Below are 18,221 nucleotides of genomic sequence, written 5' to 3'. Positions count from 1 at the left end.
AGTGGGTAGTGCTGAAATTATAGGATTCTAGTGGTCGCAACAGTTCCAGCATACTAACTACAACACAGGATCAGCACCTTGTATAAATTTTTTTTTTTTGAAAAAGTCACTTTGCTACAGATTAAACACTTGCTGCAAATAAACAAAATACTGCAGTGTCTACTATTCCAATGTCTACTGTTTTCATATAAAGTATGAAAATGTCTTGCCTCATCCCCCCCACAAAAAAAGGGATCCTGAGGAGACATGCCCATGTGACTTGAACTTTTCAAGATTCAGTAAGAAAACCAGTTAATAATCACTCACTACATCTGAAAGGTGAGACTCCTAGGTCTAAAAAGTATTTATTTCCAGGCACACCGTATAGTTAAAGGTAATATTGGTGGGGAACTTATTTGAACAATTAGAAGACTTTAGTATCTACTATCCTGGAACTACCCGATGAACTCTATGAAAAATTGATATCACACATTTCAAACAAAAGTAATGTGTGCTTGCTGTCACTGCTACCACACTACACCGCTCCTAAATTACAAATGAAAAAGTGTAACCTAAAATTGTATTTATTGTAGGACTAGTAATATATTAGCTTTAGAATCTTTAAATATTTCTAAAAAGAAACTAAAACTGTGTCTTCAGTCAATCAATTGAAAATGAATTTTTTTTAAAAAAAAAAAATTAGGAGTTTTCCCCCACAAAAAATATTTTCTTTTTTTTTTTTTTAATTCAGACATAGAAAAACAATGTAATTGGTCAGTATCCAGTATCCAAAAGTCTGCACCATGTATTGAACAGAACAAATAGAGTAAACTATAAATCTTTCAGCAGTTCTTTAGAACTCAATCTTTGAAAAAGCTTTTTTCTTAAAAAAAAAAAAAAACACCATTGTTGCATCACACATACATCTTCAGTGTTTTTACCACAAATTAATCTTATAATCAAGAAATAACAATGTGCAAAGCATAAAAACAGTAGATGCAGATTACTCCGCACACTACAGACGTGCATCCTGCAAGGATCTACCAAGATAAAATTCAGCTTAAAGCATCACTTTGATTAGGAATACAACTACATGAATAAGTACGTAAATATAACTGCCAAATTTTTGTTCTACTTCAGTCATGTAGTTATCCCATGCAGACGTTCTTGAAGTTCAGCATGCAAATTACTATTAAAAAAAGCTTTCTTGAACTACACTATCCAATGTTAGAGATGCCAATTGTTGTAATCATTTTTTTACTCTTTGAAATTCACATTCAGTAGTAGTGCATATACATTCATGTGATATAACAATTTGGACATATTTATAATAAAGACATTTTATAACAGATTTTTCAGCTCTCCATTTCTTTCTCATTGCATTCAGTATGTTAAGAAACAATGGCAGCAGCAATAGCTCATATAAGCCACTGCTCTTTTTCTTTTCTGTACTTCTCAGACCACTTCTGAGTCAGCTCCAGGTAAACATTTGGTTTATGGGGCTTATAATCAAGGTAAACTATCTGTCCAGTCCGTTTGGGGACAGCTTTTTCAATCTGTGTACCTTCATGCCATTCATTAAAAGATGTAATGGAAATAATTTCTGGTCGCACCAAAAGGGCTGCATTAAAGGCAGTCTCATAGTATTTTCCATTGACACGATTACGGGTGTTGTGGTTGTTCCATGGTCGAATACTGGTGTCAATATAGCCTGGTCCCACGCTTGGAATAAACATTAAGTTGTTACTATCACAAAAGGCTTTTAAACTTGCCCAGTTATGATGAGATGAGCCATAAGAGAAGCCATTGGTGGCAAAGTATGTATACATTCCATCAAAGCCACTTCTGTGAATATCATGCTTATGTCTTTCTTCTACAAGAAGAGCAATGAATAATGCATCATATGGAGTATTTCGAATAGTCTGTGATCCAGATACAGTTAACAGATTTGCCCATATTTCAGGAATTGTTACATAAGAATCATAAACATAAAACATGGGAAGAAATCTGCCTGTGCTGGTCTTATGCCTGTAAAAGGCTGGATGGGCTCCATATCTATAAAGCAAAGAAGTATCATTAAAACAAGATTTGCCATTTGAAAAACACTGATTTACAACCTGAAGATTTTTATCTCTAAAAATCATTTTAAAGACAGTACAGGTGCTTCAAAACGCAGCAATCCATATCCATTTTCAATCCAGTGCCTGCTGAAGTATTGAATAATGAATCTCCAAAGATCCTTTAAACTATTGCTAATCAATAATTTAGTGTAGAACTGCACTATAGGTATTACGTTTCTCTGAAAGGCAATTCTCTAATTCGGTAAGGAACAAGACAGTGATGGTAGCACTGATGAACAAAACAACCAGTAGCTGTACAAAATTTGACAAGCAGAATTAAAATCATTACAGGTCAATACGTTATAGCTCACCACTCATTTGTCACTATAAAAACATATGTCTGATTTATATATCATATACTTAATACTTTAATTGATTTCATGAATGTTGAAAGCAATGTACATTTGAATAACTACACAAAGTAGTTGTTAAAGTAGTTCATACTTCAGTATTTAGAAAACAGAATGAGTTTCAGTATTACTGGAAATATGAACCAAGTGTCTTAAAATTTTATTAAGTCTCAATACACATTCTTAATATATTCTTTCAAGGTGTAGATAACATACTGAAGTTCTGTAAATCAACATGTAACAAAACTAAAAAGAAACATTCTGAGAGCACTCACTTGTCAATGATGTATTTGACATTGTGGTACATACTGCGGTCATCTCTATCTTTGTAGGGCTCAATATGAAAAGTGACCTGAAAAATGAAAATGCAGTAAAGCAACAGAAACCTAAAATATTATTAAATACTTGGCATTGTCTGTTATATGAAGCAAGTACCAGTCGCATTAAAAATATTTCCTCCTTACAGAGCATCACAGTTTTTGTTAGTAATTTGAGAATAGTCCAAACCTAATTGAACTCTTAAAGATGAGTAGCTTGAGATTCAAGAACATTCAGTAATAAATATTTTTCATTAACACAAAACACTCCTTTTGTTTTTCCTAGGCTACAGTGAGTAGTAAGCATGCTTCAGAAAATTTAAAAACTACAACAGAAACTAAAACTTGAAGTAAAAGATTATTTATTTGAATGTCAAAGACCTGGTTAACCAATTAAATATTTTAATTTTTATTTTCCAAAGAATGCATTGCTATTGATAGTAATTCTCCAAGAAGAGTTTTCACTGTCAGACTAGATTTTAAGATATGGGATATGAAAATTTTTATTTAAAATTGTATGGAGTTATCAACAGCAATAAGCCCCTGTAATTAGATCTAATATGATGTCTTCCTACTGCTCTGAATTCAAGCTTGGGGTTTATGGAATTCACATACACATGAAGTCATGTCAATATAAAAATCTTGTCGTTTTCAACTACACAATTAAAGGGAGGAGTATATTACATCAATCAAAGCGACTAGTTTTTCAGAAGCAAGTTTAGAGTAGAATACATTTAATAAAGTGTTCAACTAGTCTGCAATAGTAGCAAATTTCATTGTAGAGCCAATGTCTCTATTAGGTACAAACTATATAAAAATAGAATGTTACACTAAATCACAAGGACCGATAGGACAGGTTAAAGAGCATTATAATTTCATACTTCATATTTCTATCTCTCAAAAACAGGCAAATCAAAAAGACAATTTTATCAGAGTTGCATTTTTAGCGGATGTTTATTTCTTATTTCAATAAAACAAAGATTTATTTTCCATGCTGTTTTGGGTCTACTGACATTCCCAAAACTTAACTATACTCATTTACTAGAGCAATGATGTTGAGAAAACATTATAATGAAAGTATAGGTTCCCTGGTAGTATCTTTACTTAGTATCTGTATTCCAGTAATTATTCCAAACAATAATAGCAACTCCTTCCACATCCCAATTATTACCATAATATTACAATTTTCTTTGGTAGTTTATTTCAGTTTTGCCTAGCTCTTTTGAGAGACCTGAACGTCAGCTAGCTCTTTTAGGTTTAGAAAACAAGCTCCAACAGATCATCTGAAAATTTTGTGGAAAAATAAAACTTCTTTAATAGTAATATATATATATAAAGGCTGCATCACATCACAGTGAAATTCACATAGCATTTGCGAGTTTGGTAATTTTACTTCTGTATCTGATTTAATCTTCCTACATTCCTCCTGCTTTACAAAGGATCTACAGCTGATACTAATGACAGATTTTTTTTCTGTAAATCTGACTACCTAAAACCAGAACAGATGAACATTTCTTTAGCGCCCCATACAGACAACACACTCCAGAGATGACATGCACACAGCTACTTAGATCATTCAAAAAGTCAACTTATTATTATTTGACAAAAATAAAAGGAAATATGTTTCGTTTCTTCATCCCACCCTTGCCCCTCCCCAACCATTCAAGGTAAAATACAAGCGTCACTCTAATAATAAACAAAATCAAAAACTGATTTTAGATTAGATGTCATCCTTAACTGATTTGGTATTTCAGGAGGCAGGTAATTTAGCCTTTCTATCCTGTCATATACCCTGGAGTATCCTAAAGCCAGAGCAGCATCTTTCTGACCCAACTGTCCAAGGTAAGTTTTACTGATACCTTTCAGAATAAAGACATTCATACAAAACAGAAATTCTGAATTCTACTTTGTTATTGATAATACTTGCACCTGACCTTGAGTACCAGCAAGTTATATGGTAATGTGAAAAATTAGGTTACTCCTTTCTTCTTTCTCGGTTACCTAGTTTATAGATCACTGTATTCTATAATATTTTGAAACATAATACTACCCTCATCTCCAAAGACTCATTAAAAAACAACAACAACAACAACTATTGCATGATTTTAAAAACTATTTCTTAAAAGGAAAGCAAAAATAAATCTTACATTCTTCAAGCGTTAGCTCTAAACCGAAATAGAAAAACAAACAAACAAACAAACAAAAAAAACAGATTATGGTATTATTCTAGTTATAAGGCAATATTGCTTAGGTCTTGCCAAAATTTAGTGTAGTGCAAGGACACTACATACCTACTTCTGGACAACCCCTCCCTCCCTCCCTCCCTCCCCCCCTGCCCCCCCCCCCCCCCCCCCAAAAAAAAAAAGTGCAACATAACAGGAGACACAGAAGATACTATTACATCACAAATCTCCCTGCACTACATCATGGTTCAAATGTAGAAAACTTTTACTTTTTTACTTCTTTCCTATGTACTCCTATTTTATCCGTCTTAAAAGACTTTACCTTTAGATTGTATTTGTGTGCATAATCCAAAATAACAGGCACCAAATCATCAGTTGGTTCTCCATTTTCATCAGCCATACCTGGCGGGTACCATGAAAGTGCTATTACACCTGAAAATACAAAACACCACTTTCAAATTATGTGAAAATGTAATACGTAGATAGCTTGCCATGAGATGTAATTATTGTTCGATGTAAAATCTATATAATATAAATGAGAATTTCAAATTACTTTTTAATCAATTATGAAATCTCAGTATTCTCAGGGTATATTTTAACTTCTCTTTCCCAATTTTAAAAGAAACCAGTCATAAGAGCAACGGTCAAGGGAACAGATTTGTGGTCAGTGTCCCAAGCTTGCCGTCGCCTTCCACTTTTCTGCAGAGCATGAAACATCTCTAGGTGTTGATGAGGGGAGGTGGAGAACACTCTGAAGGCATTATAGCTATGCCTAAGTACAGCTAGAGGATACCATGATACATACGGCTACAGAACACTCCAGAGATGAGACCTATGCCTGTGATCAAAGAGATTCTTATTTTATTAAAATTTATTCCACAATGTATTTCTGCATTATACTTCATGCTCTATTACAAAACAGCCATTTCGTACTAGAAGCGGTGACTGTAATCTCACCACCTTCCTTATAGCCAAAAACAGTCCCTGTGCTGTAATTCACCCTTCCAACTAGGTGAAATTAGTCTTTAAATTTATTACCTAAAACATGCTTGAATAACTCTCAAAAATTTAAGCAAGTTATTATGCCTGACAAAAAAGAAGACAATAAATACAATGCCCATATGCTGTAAGTCTTCTTAATGCTCTCCATGAAAGCAAAGGAAGACATACCTCTTCAGGAGGGGCTAAAACCTTTCCTTCTAAAATAAAATGCTGTCAGAAAAACAAGTGAGACCGCTTAGGTGTGTAGCTGGAAATAATGTAATATATCAGGAAGAACGTTAAGACAGAAAGAAATATATGAGATAGTGATGTAGGAATATCTTCCTAACACTACTATTTTAAATATATGGAACAATAACTCAGTGTGGTTCTTTTTCACTAGATAAAGATGTAAGTAAACAGATCAGGTCACAGAGATAGGGATATGCTCTAAATTCATTCCACTTTACTAATATTATAAGTTTTCTAACTAACAATTTCCAAATAAACCCCAAATTATTCAAAATACATAATTAGAAGGAATACACAATCATCTTCTAATGTCAAAACCCGAAATTTCAGTTCACTATACAAAGCAGAGGTTAGTTCGACTACCCACAATATATTCTCTCAACATTTTTTCAAAAAGGGAATCAAAAATAACAGACTACCCCAAGAGACAGTCTGCTTTAGAACAAGAAAAATGCATCAGTTTACTGCATTTTTATCACCCTATCTTTTATTTAACACAAGAAGAAAGGACAAAATTCAAATGATTATGATGTTAAGGACAAACAGAACAACAAAAACACAACCAGGTTACAGTCTTCAAGGTATCTCAAATACAACATCTGTCAAGACCCCCTTCTACACTGTTAGGAAACAGAAAATTTCAGGTTCTGTGAAAAATTTTGTCTCCTAACTCACACTTACATTGCTCTTTTCTTGAAAAGACGGATTTTTTTTTTCTTTTAATTTTTTCATTTACGTCACAGAAAAGAAAATATAAGAGCAACGGACCACTTCAGGAGACTACAATGGGATTGATTTGCTCACAAAAAGCGCAATGTAACATGTTTTAAACCAGAGTATAGTCATTCAAGACAAACGAAGGACTTCAAAACGGAACTACCAAGAAAACAGGGTGGTGCAAAAAATAAGTTTCACCAAGCATTCTGAGGAATAACAGATGAATACAACAGATTTTGAAACTAGGAAATTAAATAAGGAAAAATTGTGAAATGTAAGAATAACACAAGGCAGCACTGCATGTGGCTCCTGCTGCTCTAATCTCTTATGTGCCTTTGATCATTACACATTATTGGCTGAAAGAACCACTTCTGAGAGGCTTGATAAAGCCTCTCAAAAAAGGCTAAAAGAAAAATTATTTGATATAGCATAAAATGCATTAGATTAGTATTAGAAATCAGCTAAAATACAAAAAGAAGTTATAAACAGTCAACCTCACAATACACAAAAAATAACACAGTATTAATCTCATAAAAAAGATTTGAAGTAATGACCTGAGAAAAGCAGTAAATTATGGTCAAATCTAGACTGAAGAAAATTTCAAATGTACTTCAGAATGACAATAGAAAAAAAATAACTTTTGACAAGTACAAGTAATATATCACAAACAGTATGTTACAGGAAGCATGTACCACTCATTCATATTGCTGAGATTAAACGCAAATATAACTTGAGGTCCTAAAAAAAATTCTTTCTTAGAAAAGCATTTTTCCTCATCTTTTGGATGTTTCCTACTACCAGTTCAGCTTTATCAGGCATTTGCATTAAGAGGATGAGTGATGTCACAGATTCTTCTAAAGCTATGTTTCATCACACTACCATGAATTATTTTCTGATTTAAATAAGACAAGAAAAGTGCTTACTGGCAACTAACACTGAGATTTCTCTGCAGCAGCTTTTCCACTGTCGCTAGTGTTCCTGTTGTTAATAGAGTTATCCTGTTACTTAAAATAGTACGAAAACTCCTACTTTTGTATTAATTCTTGTTCAAAATACAGGTTAGATCTAAAAAAAAAAATAATAATAATAATAATTAAAAATTACAGAAGTAAACACTACTAATTGGAATATAGCAGTTACATCGATCCTTAGATCCTTAGTATCTAGGTGAATGAAAGTGGTTCCTTTGGAAGTGATTTAGTGCTCTGAATGATTCCATAAACTCTGGTCTTGTTGTTCCAACTATATTTATAGAAGCTGTTCAGAATTTAATACTAAATTGTATGACTGCTTATTTTAAAGATGGTAAACATAAGAAGAGCCATAAAACACACTAACGATGAATTAAAACGTATTAAATACTGCAATTTATATATTCCACCTATTTAAGAAAGGGAACGTCAATTTATATTGGAAAAAAAGGTATTTTTGGAATGGAAAAAAAAAAGGTATTTTTTAACCATTATTAGCTATACTGAAACTATCTTACTTGAGTTCTTACTTGAGACACTTCTATAGCTAATGAGAACACCTAGGAATAAACTACATAAAATATAAGTTACATAAAAGCTCTAATCCTACCTGTTTTTGAATGAATTAATATAATTTTTACGCAGCAAATACTTGGAAAAATTGCTCCATTGCCATGTTAACATTATTTACTGTTATTAAAACTTAAGTATTAATTTCCAAAAATAACATACACAGACAATATATTCTAACAATGATTTCTATATTCTCTCTATATACCATATACTATATTCTCTCTCTATATATACCAGTGCTTAACAGTAAGTCATGAAACACACACACCTAAAGGATTACAAATACAGTTCTTAGTTTCTGTGCTGTTACACTCATCAGAAGCAGCTTCAGATCTAGGTTTCAGATTAGAGGTTAAACCTTGGAAATACAAAGACATTTACTAACTTCAGACATTTGCAGAACTACACAGGAAAAAAAAAAAAGAAAAACTGGTCAATCATGTTCTTTCAAATATTTAAGGCTGGATAAATGAATAATGTTCTGAAACATTAACATTCATTACCAATTGAAGCTGAAAGCATTTGTTTCATGTGTGCTTCTACGACAGAAGGGTCTTTGGAACTGTAAGATCCAAGTTCAGGATAAAAGTTAGCACCAATGTCCTCAGGAGGATTATGCCTGCCCTTTGGATAATTGTTTGCAATTTTGGGATCCCAGTGTGGCAACAACGGATGGTTCCAGTGAATATATTTGCCATCAAACTGTGGATTCCCAAACCAACTATAATAGAATATATGAAAGTTATAATTAGGAGAAGAAAGCTCTTCTTCCAACTTGCTTACAGGAGGCACAGACGCTTTCATAGTATTGACTACAACAGCATGCATATTGCTGATTTGTGTTACAGCATCTCCATGAACCCTATTCAGTGAATTTTGTCTATTGTCTAAGAGCTCTGTCCGTTGTTGAAGCTCGGGCAACAAACCAAGTCCAAATGGGTCCCCAAAGCCAGCTCGGTCAGGTCTCAGAGTCTTCAATGCCATCATTATGGAGCAAATAAACAAAATAAAAAGCAACAAAATGATGCATGTTCTTCTGCGAAATCTTGCCATGATGTCATAGTTCAGAATCCAAACAGAAGAATTTTGGCAGCAACTATCAAAAGACAAATATTTTAAAATCAGATTTTTTATTACCTAATTTAATAGCATAAATTTATTTATAAAGTTTCTATATAACAGAATACGGAGACAATTATGTGACATTATACATTGCATAAATGACAGGTCTTCGCAAGGGATTAAAAGGGTGGAAAGGAACAAAAACACTTCTGGGTTTGAGAACACGTCAGTGACTAAAGTTCTACCACTGAGGAATCACAGTTTTTATTAAATGTCTTACTTTTGGACTTTGCTGTTTTCCTAACCCAACTAAATCCCATGAAATTGAAATCTTTGTGATGTTATTTAAGAAGTATTACATTTTGACAAGTCTGACAGAAATAAAATAATTACAAGAAAAAAGCAAAAGCCATGAAAAGAGAGTGATGTCAAAGAATAAGAATAAAGAACAAAATGAGATATTGACAGAAGCACAGTTTATGTTCAGAATATGGGTTTGTTACTACTAACCACTTACTGGACCAACCACCTCTTGTTTAGTTACGAAATTCATTGCCTAAATATTTTTGGCCATTATACTTTGAACTATAATGCTTTTCAACTTTCACATCTGAAATTCACATTTATTTGCTGGTTTACCTAATAAATAAATCAGCATAGCATTAAAGACACACTCAACCAGAAAGCCTACAAGTTATCTGCTGGCAGCCTGTTAGTACAGTACCACAGCTGCATGTGCAATTCCAGGACTAAGTTCAAAGCAATAGCGCACAGTAAAATTTAAGCACTGGAAGGAGGGATAAGAAAAACTGTATAATGAAACCTTGATTACTTTACTCCTTGATTACTTTATTTCCTGTTCAACATTAAACTCAAAGCAAAAGAAAAGAAGAAATGAAAGTTAGGTCACCACAGAATTTCGTGGAACAAGAAAAATGCATAATGCATAAAAAATGCATGAAAATGGAAAAATGCATAAAAATTGAAAATCTTAAAATAAATTTCTGATTCAACAGCTGTTAGACATAGCATAGCTGTGATTTTGTGTTTCTGCCACTGACATCCAAATTTTAGAATCCAACTTTAAATTACGGAGGTATACACAGGTCATTTTTACATACTTATAAAGTATCTCTCACCTTAGTTTCCTACCAATGTTCTTGACTACTGTTAAAGTGCTTTAATTGCTATGTATTGACATATAGCTTTAATTGTCACAATACCATGCTTGTCATTGCTATGACAGTGATAAACTTAGATAAGGAATTCTAGAATATGTTTTTTAACAACATAGTTTGAGTTAAATTAGCACTGTGACACTACCGAAGTGGGAAATTCTGTTTCCACTTGAACCTTATTCCATTCATCCTGTTGCCTGCCTTTTGTAACCCCTGGTATTCATCTGGTATGCATAATACTCGTATACTCAAAGAGCAAAATCCTGTTAACATCTCAAAAATAGACAACAAAACCTCTTACTTGGAGAGCTGACTGAGTTAAGTATAACAGCATTAACGCCAACAAATGAGTTAACAGCACAGATGGAGGAAGGGAAGAAAAGGAAAATGAAGTAGCTCATTTTCAACAACTGGACTGTGAAACCATACCCTTGGTTACTGTCAGGGAAAATGATTTTACAGCATATATTCTTATAGTACTTCACTTTATTTAAGACTCTTCATTTAATGGATTTCACATCACTTTACATCAAATTACAGAGCTCTTTTTATACAGCTCACAGTCCACCCCAAGATCTTAGAATTCTGTCACAGCCCTTATTTGGAATCCTCAACAATTTTCTTCTAGTGAGAAATTAAAAGACATTCAGACTAATTATACTATGTTTTTTTTCTGGCCTTCTCAACCTTCTTTCTAGTTTATCATGCCCAACTCTCAGGAATTTAACTCAAGTTTGGGATCAGACAAAGTCTTCTACAGGATGAGGGTGCATTTTTGTTTTTTTGTTCCTCCCTCCTCCTTCAAAGGGAACAATGTCATTTACCTGGTTAAATATATTAATGCATTCCAATTTTCTTCATTTTAACCACACGCTATTGATGTTCAGAAAACAAAATACAGGTTTGCCAATTATAAATTACTCTTGCAATTATTATTTTATCTCTTCTGTAAAGAGATTTCATGACACTAGGGATTATGGTCTATCATTAGAATGTTTTAAAGTTTTTCATTAGGGCTCTCCTACTATCTGTTGAAGAAACTGTTATTTTTCTGTTCTTTGCTTGTCAGGCAAAGAACAGCTCTCAAATTTTTCCTGAGCATTTTTTCACTCTCATAAAGTATTTTTTTCTGAAATGTCAGGAATTGATCTTAGTGCTCCACATTATTTAAACATTTTTCCAATGAAATATTTATAATTAAAATATATTAAAAAGTGAGCACCATACATACTAATTGTACTTCCATTGGAAGCTTGTGATTACACAGATAAAAATTTTACTAGCATCAGGACAGACTCTGGTCTACCATAGCATATTATGAACCTCTCATGTACTTATACAGAGGCTCAACATTCAAGTGCAATATTTCTAAAACAAGTACATGATACCTATGCTAACAGCTTGTGTTTTGCATGCCAACATAGTCTCGATGACATAGTTCAGCCCTGGCATAGACACCTGTACTGTAGCAGCTGCATTCAAGAGCTACAGGTTGGCAGTGTTTGCACTATGTCATTCTTCAGAGACAGTGATATGCAAATTATGCTCATCCACACTAGTGCCACAGCAGAACAGTAATATCAGGGAAACAGACTGAGCATATATGCCATGTGAAGCAGCTAACTGATGTTGTTTGGCCTCCGAAACGGAGGCTTAGAATACATTTCTGATCAAAAGACATACAAAATCACAGCTATGCTCTGTTATCAACATCCAAATTTTAGAACAGACTTCAATTTACTGATGTAAACACAGGCCATTTTTATATACGTATGAAGTACCTTGCCTTGGACTGTTGGATCCAAAGGCAATTCCTCAGCAGGGAAAAGTATGCCTGAATAACGTCAGCTTTATGCAGGTTAAGATCTCATATGCAGTTGCTATGACTGGTAAGATGCCTTGTTAACTAGTTGGCCTTGTAAACTTTTGGATTCCAACCCAAGTTTGTTGAACTACGTTGGCACAACAGAAAATATATGAAAGTAGTTCAAGCTCTTTCTATTGACTAGGGAATTCATTTTAAAAGAACAGAAAAACCCTGCCTATAACAGATCAGAAGGAAAAGTAAATTAGCTTCTATCACCAGTCTCTGCCTGTGGACAGGTCCAATGCATGGCAATGTTTTATCAAAATATTTAGGCAACTTCAGCTATTTGTGGATCACAGACTTCTTAGACCGAAAGTCATTTCTTTGCCCAGTATGAAAAAACACCTGCAGTCTAGAAACTCACCTGCAAGTTTAATTTGATGTGCCTAGTTCTCAAACTAGGAGAGCAAGCATTTGGTTACATTCATTTTCACTTTCATCTTCTACATCACTGCTAATTTAACTACTTCTATCAAGTTAGCTCAGGTTTCCTTTAGAAAAAATTCTAGTCTTTAAAATGCATTTCTATAACTGGATATATTTAAGCACTCTTTTTTTGTTTGCCTGTTTTTGTTTTTTTCCTCTTCTTCCTATACGGTTTGAGGTCCACGTACATTACATCCTTCCCTTGTAAGGGAACAAATTTTAATATGGTTCAGCACTCAACATGCATCCTGGATAAAACATTTTTTTTTAATTGGCTCTCTATTCCTTTCCCAAAACTTTTGCATTCTATCAACTCAGCTGGCAGCTAATAAACAATCTGACTATAGAATTATTACCACCCCTAAATCTAGTTCCTGTGTTGTAAAAATGAGCTCAGCATTTGTTACTGTAAAATTAGAATTGTTTTCCTCCCTCTATGCATTATAATACATCTTTTCAAAATTAACTTCAAATATATGTATACACATGCACACTAATCATTCATTCACTCTGTACTTTGGAAAGTATGGCGTAAAATCCTTTGGCTAATTTTCCTCTGAAAGGTCTCTGAAAAAGTCAGAATCTTCAGGGAACTTGGGTTGGAATGGATCTTAAAGAACATCTCATTCCAACCCCCCTGCAGGGACACCTCCCACCAGACCAGATTGCCCAAAGCCCCATCCAGCCTGGCCTTGAACACCTCCAGGGATGGCGCATCCACAGCTTCTCTGGGCAACCTGTGCCAGTGCCTCACCACCCTCTGAGGGAAGGATTTCCTCCTAGAATCTAATCTAAATCTCCCCTCTTTTAGTTTAAAACCACTCCCCCTTGTCCCGTCACTGTCTGCCCGAGCTAAAAGTTGCTCTGTATCTTTTTCATAAGCCCCCTTTAGGTACTGAAAAGCTGCAATGAGGTCTCCACAGAGCCTCCTGGCTGAACAGACATAACTCCTTCAGCCTTTCTTCATACATAGGAGAGGTGTTTCAGCCCTCTGATCATCTTCATAGCCCTCCTCTGGACCCGCTCTAACAGGTCCACATTCTTCTTGTGCCCCCTCTGCTCTGCTCTCGTGAGACCCTACCTGGAGCACTGCGTTCAGCTCTGGGGCCCCCAGCACAAGGACAGAGAGGGCCATGAGGATGACCAGAGGGCTGGAGCACCTCTGCTATGAAGAAAGGCTGAGGGAGTTGGGGTTGTTCAGCCTGCAGAAGAGAAGGCTCTGGGGAGACCTTATACCTCCTAGAAAGAATTAATACTTCCATGAAAAAAAATAAAGCATTTTCTAAACTGTTCCCCAAGCTTAACAATGAGCCTGTCACAAGGATAACTTCTTCCATTCAAGCCCACATTTGACAGCAATGTGCTTTCTTCTCCCTCACTCACCACTGCCTTTTTGCCTCCAGCTACTCTGCAAGACAGCTCTAACTATTACTGTTTGTCCCTTGCCCTGTTATGAAGAAAAAGGGTGTAGAGTGACAGATGGTAACTCAGCTTTCCCCCTTACCCTCCATCATTTTTCCCAAAATAAGTATGTTTCCTTACTCATAAAAAAGAAGGGGTTTAATTTCCCTAGATCATTTTGGTCCTTTGATAGCGCAAGTTTATATAACCAGGCCTATATTTATTTGTTTCTCCTGCCAGTTTTATTGATCCCAACAGAGAAACATGCAATGCAAGGGAAGTATTTTCAGATAAAACAGTATCTATTTTAGTAAGAAACAGCAAACACTACAGATTTCTTTGTTCTGATACTCCTTAAACGTAACAAATGAAAGCATAACAATAGAAGGTTTGGAAAATCTGACTTTCTTCATTCAGTGAGAGGAAGGGGTAGGTAAGGTCATCCAAAAGTCTTTGAGGCTGGTGGCCCACAGCAAGTATCAAAAGCTTCTCAACTAAGTTTCCTTAGCTTAGCTTCTGCTAAAATTTCCCAGCTAGAAGAAGAACCTGAACACTCTGAAGTGACAGATCAGCTCCAGACAGAGCTGAAGTTTAGGCCTTCAAAAAGTTCGATGTTCTGCTAACAGGCTGTCCTTGATCCTGTCCTGCATTCTGAGACTACAGTGCAAATATGCACCTGGAAACATTACTAAAGGTCCCAAGTGACTGAGCAGGTGACATTTAGTAAACTAAATCTCAGGGGAGGAGTCTGTCCAAACCACACTCACATAGCACATTTGGGTCTGAAATACAAACACTAAAAGCAAGAGGGGCTGGCCTGTGCAATCTTCCTTTTAAGAGCGTTAGAAGTGTTTCTAGCATTAAAGGGACTGGGAAATTTCTCCAATAGTGTTTGCATAGGACAAGTCTTTAGAAAAAAAGACTTTTTTTTGTTGTTGCTTAAAAAAAAAGCCCTTGAAAACCATTAAAGATGAGAGAAGACATTTTATATGGCATTTTATAACTGAGTTTACATATTAGCATACACAATACATATACACATTTAAGCACTTCCAATAATGCAAGGTTTCTTTTTCATCCACCCAACTTAAAAATAGGGATTTGACATGTGACAATTCTGACCTGGATCATTTTATAGCATTAAAAAAACAGCTATTATCTTTCGCTAATCTGCTTTGAATTCCAAAGAGAAAGCAGAGACAAGGACAAAAACCAACCCTGCAGTATTTTCTTTGTTTTAAACGTGCTAAGGCAGCCTTCAGCATTACTTTATGCTAACAGATTATAGTGCTGGACTTCACACCGCCAGCCTTCTCTTGCTTTGCGGGGAGGCTGAGGTTGCCCTGAGAGGTTGTGGATGCGCCATCCCTGGAGGTGTTCAAGGCCAGGCTGGATGGGGCTTTGGGCAACCTGGTCTGGTGGGAGGTGTCCCTGCCCACGGCAGGGGGCTGGAACTGGCTGGTCTGTAAGGTCCCTTCCGACCCGAGCCACAGACACCTAACTTTGAGCAGCCACGGACCGTGCACAGACAGCGACCTGCAGCCTGGCTCCTCGCTTGCAGCTCCCTGCGGACCGGCTTCACGGGGCGCTCAGAGCCCCGTGACCGCAGCGAGCCCGTTCGTGCAGCTCAGCCCCAACGCCGGGGCCGCTCCCCTCCCTCCCCGAAACAAGCCGCCAGCTTACGGGCGCTCGCGCTTCGCCCTCCGTCTCCGGCCTCGGCCCTCGGTCCTCTGCCCGCTGCCGCCGAGCCCGCCTCGACCCCGCTCCCCCGCCCCGAGCTCCCCGCCCCACCGCCAGGGCCGGCAGCGCGGCCGCTACTCACCCGGCCGCGGCGGGAGGGCCGGCCCGGGGGCGGCCGTAGAGGGAAGCCGAGCGCCGAGCCGCTCCGACACGGCGCGCATGCCCGGGCGGGAGAGCATGCGCGGCCGCTGCGGCAACTTCAGGGCGGGGTGGGCGCGGGGCGGCCCGCGGGGTCGGCGGCAGTGGTGCATAGGTTGTGGAGGGATCCGGAGGGGTGTTGAGGGGCTGGGGTCGTAAATCCCTTTTGCTAGGGCAGGGTTTTGGTTGTGAAACCTGCCGCCACTTTTCTGTCGGCAGCTAGCTGCGCTTGGTGATGTAGGGAAGGGAAGGGAACTGCTTATTAGACCTCCTCAAGTTTTAAAGTACCTTTTTTTTTTTTTTCCTCCTTCATTTTTAACTCAGAAGTCTAAATATATGATTTAAGGTGCTTTCCAGGGTCGACCATCGGTTTTCATCCGGGGGAGAACCAAAGGACAGTGCATGTTGCTGTGTGGTGACTTCAGATCATGGTGCTTCCAGAAAGCCAATGCGTTGGGGTGGTGCCCCTTCATACCACGTCAGGAGCAACAAGCGTGTGGGTAGAAGCTTGGTCTGTTACACAGCCCTTTTGTGTTCACATGCAGTCACAGTAATGTAAAATTGGATTTTTGTATGTTTCATGCACTAATGGTCAGTGTGTGATTTACTCTCTTTTTTTTTTTTAAGTGAAAATAGGGTATGAATAGTTGTCATAATGAGATTAGCAAACAAATCAATTAAAAAATACATGCTCGTTTTCCCCTGTTACATTAGAAGCCTGTCAAGAAGCTTGCTTGTTGATGAGTACTTGAGATTGACTCGACACAAATTGTTCCCCTCGATGAACGACATGGTTTCCCCAAAGAATAAAAACATTTTTCCCCTTTGCCTCATGAAAAGTGACTGTAATGAGTTGGATCCCCATGGTGCAGTTTGACTGATTTTTTTTTTAAGAACCTCTCTAAGCCCCGAGAGAGACAGAGTAGAAACAGCAACCAGAATTGTGGTTGCACTGAAATCAATGCAAAACTCTCATTGATTTCACCTTGGATGTGGGTGAAAGGTGAGTGTCTCACAGTGTCGATATAAACAAGATAAACAAGTAAATTCAAGACCTCCTGTGGTTCTCCTTGAAGTCTGAAAAAATGAGCAGGCAGAATTGTTGCATGATGTTTCCTTTATGCTGAGTGCTCAGATGGGAATACATTTGCAGTAATGCACATTTCTAATATTCTTTCCTGCAAGTGTCTGAATAATAATTTCATTAACAGGGAATATATTGTGAATGGTTCAAGAATGTCATGCTTTCATAATAAATGAGTTTGCGTATGAATAGACTGGAGACTGAAACTTGAACACTTGATATCCATATCATTGAGTCACTGGCTCACAACATTTTTTTAGGTTGCAATTTGTTTCTTGCTTGCTTTCTTTACCCTTTATTTCTTCCCTTAAGAAAAGATTTTTTTTTCCTTCTCTCTTTCAAAAGAAAAGATGCTATAGATACCGTTAGAATGCTTTTCATTTGTATTTTGTAGAGGACATAACTTTAATTTTTACTTGCTCTTTATCATGTGGACGAACTACTACTAGAAATAAGAAAGTTTATTTGAAAATTAAATAGCTTAAGAATAGAGAAGTAAATCTGAAATTTCATTTGGTCATTTATTTGGCAGGAAGAACAAATATATTCATTTAATCAGAGAAAAAAAATCAGATCTGTTATGTTTGACCATTGTTGCTGAACAGACCAAATCTGCTGGCTAAGATGTAAAAAAAAAAAAATTCAAAGTATATAATTAGTCATCATTGTATTATCTGCATAGTAATGAAATAAGATAATTATGTCAGTTGAAACTTAGGTGAGACAAGGGAGGTTAATATGCCTGTGGTAATATTGTTAACTGGTTACACGTAGCAACGCTGTTTGATTACCAATATTACCACAATTATTTTGAATTTTTAATGTCTTACATTTATTTTTCCTTCTTTGTCTTATACTTGTTTATTTTTCTATGTTAGATTA

General features: G+C 36.4%; 1 protein-coding gene across 2 annotated transcripts; it reads right to left on the bottom strand.

Moving 5' to 3' along the window:
* Positions 1–673: 673 nt before the first annotated feature.
* On the bottom strand, positions 674–16,320 carry MANEA (mannosidase endo-alpha). 2 transcript variants are annotated; one of them, XM_040552562.1, is made up of 5 exons: positions 16,200–16,320; positions 8,947–9,539; positions 5,272–5,381; positions 2,725–2,801; positions 674–2,034 (listed from the first exon to the last, which is right to left on the bottom strand). In XM_040552562.1, exons 2-5 carry the CDS (start codon positions 9,494–9,496, stop codon positions 1,398–1,400), a joined length of 1,374 nt encoding a protein of 457 aa, XP_040408496.1. In that variant the 5' UTR covers positions 9,497–9,539; positions 16,200–16,320; the 3' UTR covers positions 674–1,397. The 2 variants fall into 2 exon arrangements, with proteins under 2 accessions (XP_040408496.1, XP_040408497.1); XM_040552563.1 differs by lacking the exon at positions 16,200–16,320 and adding an exon at positions 16,061–16,134.
* Between the last annotated feature and the right edge of the window lie 1,901 nt (positions 16,321–18,221).

This window comes from Cygnus olor, chromosome 3, assembly GCF_009769625.2.
Source record: "Cygnus olor isolate bCygOlo1 chromosome 3, bCygOlo1.pri.v2, whole genome shotgun sequence".
NCBI classification, from domain to species: Eukaryota; Metazoa; Chordata; class Aves; order Anseriformes; family Anatidae; genus Cygnus; species Cygnus olor.
Note: the sequence above shows the minus strand (reverse complement) of the source record. Positions and strands in the feature narration are given on the sequence as shown.

Bases quoted from the DNA above. Each gene is read 5' to 3' on its own strand.
- MANEA (XM_040552562.1), bottom strand. From the start codon at position 9,496: ATGGCAAGATTTCGCAGAAGAACATGCATCATTTTGTTGCTTTTTATT. The intron at 2,802-5,271 runs GTAAAGTCTTTT...TTCATTTTTCAG, and splicing joins CACACAAATACAATCTAAAG to GTCACTTTTCATATTGAGCC. The intron at 2,035-2,724 runs GTGAGTGCTCTC...TTTGCTTTATAG, and splicing joins GTCAAATACATCATTGACAA to ATATGGAGCCCATCCAGCCT.